Source organism: Antrostomus carolinensis, unplaced genomic scaffold (assembly GCF_000700745.2).
Source record: "Antrostomus carolinensis isolate BGI_N321 unplaced genomic scaffold, ASM70074v2 scaffold25314, whole genome shotgun sequence".
In the NCBI taxonomy this organism is placed as follows: Eukaryota; Metazoa; Chordata; class Aves; order Caprimulgiformes; family Caprimulgidae; genus Antrostomus; species Antrostomus carolinensis.
Genome location: NW_010310456.1, coordinates 1,177 through 5,662, shown reverse-complemented (window position 1 = coordinate 5,662; position 4,486 = coordinate 1,177). Strand labels below are relative to the sequence as shown.

At 40.8% G+C, this 4,486-nt stretch overlaps 1 protein-coding gene across 1 annotated transcript in view; it reads right to left on the bottom strand.

The window, feature by feature from the left end:
- The window catches only part of LRIG2 (leucine rich repeats and immunoglobulin like domains 2), a 14,179-nt gene extending 12,454 nt beyond the window's left edge, over positions 1–1,725 (bottom strand). Inside the window, 3 exon segments of the mRNA XM_029084615.1 lie at positions 449–600; positions 1,087–1,161; positions 1,661–1,725. Of these exon segments, the coding sequence (XP_028940448.1) occupies positions 449–600; positions 1,087–1,157 (223 nt within the window). The 5' untranslated portion in view covers positions 1,158–1,161; positions 1,661–1,725.
- Positions 1,726–4,486: the final 2,761 nt, after the last annotated feature.

Below are 4,486 nucleotides of genomic sequence, written 5' to 3'. Positions count from 1 at the left end.
ACTGCACAAGCACTTCTGAGCAACCACTTTTATTAGAAGGCAAGTCCTTTGTGAAGTCACATCAGAAATCTGAATTCTGCTATACCAAACTAAATCATTTTTCCCACAGGAATCAGTGGTAGGAGCTGATTTTTACTGCATGCTCATGCTCCCGTTTGACATGGTCAAGACTATGTCAACAGTGATTTACTCAAAATGGGCAGAAATCACTCCATGTCCCTGCTGGCTCAGGTACCTGCACTGACAACAGCAGTTACTGTTTTCCATACTATTTGAGAAAACACAATACAGATTGGATGAAAAGTATTTTATTTCAAGCACATCTGTAGCTACACTGAGCGGTGTCACCAGTTCAAAGCCATGCAAAGCTGCCAACCTCAAGACAGCAACTTAGAGCAGTCGAGGTCTTCGACACAACTGCTGCAGAGCCAGGAATCCCAAACATAACCAACCACTAATACTTACAAGTACTTCAGTTGCATCCGTGGAAAAGAAGAAGCTTTAATTTCTGAGATAAGGTTAGAACTAAGATCCAGATTTTCCAATGAAAGGTAAACTTGGAGTTGTTCCGCATTTATTTCTGGAATGGTATTGTGTACCCTGAAACATACCAGCAACAAATATGATTATCAAAATATGTCATCCTTCAAGCTGCACAGCTGAAACAGCCACAGGATTCTGTACAGCAGCTTTATTAGCAAGCCTCTTAAATGGGACATGCAGCACATGCTTCAGAGCATTAATTCCTAAAGCAATACTGAAAATCCAAGAGCTATTTGCCACCCTGACACGTGAATAGATTCCAATTCCGGGGCCTGTAGTTGGGCTGTTCCTTGTGGGAACTGTCATTCTTAGACTGAATCTCCCCCCTTCACAGCTGCCTGCTTTTTATTGGTAATTTAGGGTGACTTGATTGTCTAACTGATTTGTATTTCTTTAAAAAGTGCTCACATAGTCCCTGAAGCACTTGAGATGAGTAGCATTTCAAGACAAAAGAAGTTATGTTTTCCTACAACTTGATAGCAGACCTCCAATACAGTTCTCCCATTTGTTAAACAGGAAAAAGGCAGACAAGCTATTACTTACAGTGACAGGAGAGTTATATTAGAAGTTGTTTCTCCAAAATACGGAATTTCACTTAGCTCATTGTAATTCATTTTCCTAAAATAAACAAATAAATCAATTATTACTGGCACTTCAAAGAGAAGAAAAACCCTTCTGTACATAGCAGAAATAACTTGTATCACAGAACACATTTAACAATTTTGTTATGTCAATAATATTTAGCAGTTGACAAAAAAAGATTCCCTAAAAGCTTAAATACTGATAATTTGAACAATTTAATAGTGAAGCACACTTGTTTTTACCATTCTCATGAACACTATTACTCCTCTAACTTGGAATCAGCTACAGTCAAAACAAATGTACAGTTTCATTTTAAAAATACTGGTCTCCTGATCTTTTATGAAAAAGTTTTCTGCTCACAAAGCATCAGTTTTATACATAAAATGTTCTGCCAACACAGGGCAGCATCCATCTTTAATTAACTGGCACTGGACATTTCTACAAGTCAGACCAGATATCTGGACATGCAATGAAATGTACTAATTAGAATTCGGTACAAAATCCTTACAGTTTATCCTCATAGAAAAGAACTTACACTTCTTGTAGTGTATGAACAGACAAATCAATGCTCCAGTTGGATGACAATAAATGATTATGACTTAAATCCCTAGAGAACAAAGAGAAAAGTTACCAAATAGGAATAAAAAGGGACACTCCCCCCCCCCCCCCCACGTATGTATTATGCAACCTAAAAGTTTTAAACTGTATTTTTGATACATCCAATTCCTCCTTCACCAAAGGAAGGAGAGGCTCCAGCTTGTTCGAGCTGTCACTCACAATAAGAGTCTGGTCAGTTCTATTTCTTTCTTGGAATCAAATCACTTTTTGTTAAAAAGGCTTCTTGAAAGAAAGATCATATCTGATCAGACCTTTTTTTTTTTAAATCATAGCTTTATCTACAATACTTGCCTATCACAAAAAACCTTCCAGAGACATAAGAATATTTTTTCACTAAATGCCTGTTACTGAACTGTTTTCTGGAGCAATGATCCCCATTTTCTCAGCCTGCCCAGCTTTCCAAAGAAGCTGACTAGTCAAGGCAGGCTTATTTTAAAGGAACAACACAAACACCATTGCCAAACAAGCTGGAGGGGAGAGAAACACGAGGCTGGGAAGCTCAGAGAAGGCACGCTTTAGTGCCAGTTGGTTTTGCTTATAGGAAACAAACACGAGTCAAACCACGACCAAAAAAAGATCTGGTTACGGTGGAAACCTGGCTGTAGCCATGCCAGGGAGGAGAGGCAGACGTCGCTCCAAACCGTGAAACCAGCTCCTGCTTTTGACGCCTTTCTGGCACGAGTCCAGAAGGGAGACGAGCCCCCAAAGCTCACGCTGCCAGCCCGAGATGTCGCGGGTTAGAACGGGCCTGGCACCGCCACCGAGCTCGGGCAACACGGCCGAGACCTTCACCACCGCCAGGAAACTGCTGAGGCGCGCACGCAGCTGAGCGCTGCCTCTGCTGGCTCGGTGTGCCTGCCCGTCAGCAAGGCATGGAGCTTCTCACTCCATCTCCAGTTCTGCCATGGAGCAGAGAGCCACCAGGAGCTGTGTTCAGTGAGAGCTGTTCACCTGCTGCTGAGTCCCTCCGGTAGGTCCCGTATCACCGATTCTCTTCCACAGTTACAGACTAACACTGTGGATATTTACTACAGCCAGTTTTAAGATTACCAGGCAGGCTGCAGCTATGCTGACACAGGAGATGAAATTATTCTTTAAAAACAAAACTACCATGTATGTATCTGATAAAAAGAATATTAAAACGTATTAAAAATATTTCCATCGACAACCAGGCTTGGGCAGTCGCTGCACCCACACGCACGTCTCCTCTTGTGATAGCTTCGAGTCAAGCATGCTTAGCGGGCACTGACAAAGATCTCAGGGGTCAGATTAATATGCAAAGAAAACAGAAACTTGATTTTTCTAAGGCTTTCAGGAAGGATATGATAGAATAGAATACTTCAGTTGGAAGGGACCTACAATGATCATCTAGTCCAGCTGCCTGGCTGACCAAAGTTAGAGCCTGTTATCAAGGGCACTGTCCAAATGCCTGTGAAACAGTGACGGGCATGGGACCTGGGTGACAAGGGCCTGTAACATTCAGGTATCTCCCCAGAAGCCTCTTTTACTTCTAAATTAGAAATTAAGATTCTAATTTAGAAACCCCAGGAAAGTATTTTTCTGTCATTAATCAGATTTGGACTATAACCAAGTTTCCATTAACAATAAGTCCTGTTGGGAACAGATCATATGTAAAAAAAGTTCTGATATTATTTATATCTAGTTGCTGTTACTGATGCTTTTCTTTTTGAGGTAGACTGACTGATCACTAAATCCAGAGTGAAATACACTGTCTGATTTTCTGTGTTCAGAGATAATTCAATCAGACAGATAAGATTTCTGCTATCATGCAGCACCAGATATAATTTCCTTGCTCTGAAAAGGCAAAACCAAAGAGCCCATCATTTCAGAAGCACTTGCATTTTTACCACAAAGCCCATGTTATGCAAGATACAGAGCAAACATATGAAACTTGTATTTCAGAGATTCATCTGGTATTGTACATAAAACCATCTAAACATTCACTTTGAGCTGAAGTGGTGTTCAGCTCTCAAATAAATAAAACAGAATGCACACACCATATTGATTACTGTATGCTTAGTCCTGAAGAATGATCTTAACTCAGCTGGTGCAGGTGTTGATGCAGAAAAGCAGCCAGCCATTGGAGCTGGAAAACACACAAGCTCACCCAAAAAACCTGTTGTGAACTAGCTGAACTAATTAACTGATACCCAATCTATTTTTATTCATCACCTCCCTAGTTACCAGCATACATAAACACACTTCCAGGCACTGGTACAGGACTGGAACTGGAAGGCACTTCCCGTTCCCCCTAAAGGTGACTCCCCACAAGCAGGGCTGCATTCCTTGTTCTAAAGAATGTCCTGTTAAGATGCAGACACATCAAAAAACGTTCACTAACTCTTTGACTTCCCTACCCTTTTCATCACCTGCCAGGTTATCCACAGAACATGTAATTTAGCAGGAAATATGAAGTTACAGTTGCCTCAACTTCCGTAATGAAGAAGAGTTTCTGAAGGTGCTCTCCTGGACTTACTAAAAACAAAAACCCAAACAAAATCAACCTCCCCCACACACACTGGAAGCATCACTTGCAAGTAGTTTGAAAGAGTAAGGAAAAACAAGAATTTTTAGTCCTCAAAGTTAAGTGAAATGATATGACAGGACTGAGAAGGAAAAGCACATCAAGAACGTTTTAATGCAAGAAAAATTAAGCTTGGATTAATTTTAACCAGCTTGTATGCATTATAGCTCATTCAGATTCAGAACTGCTAGAGTAGTC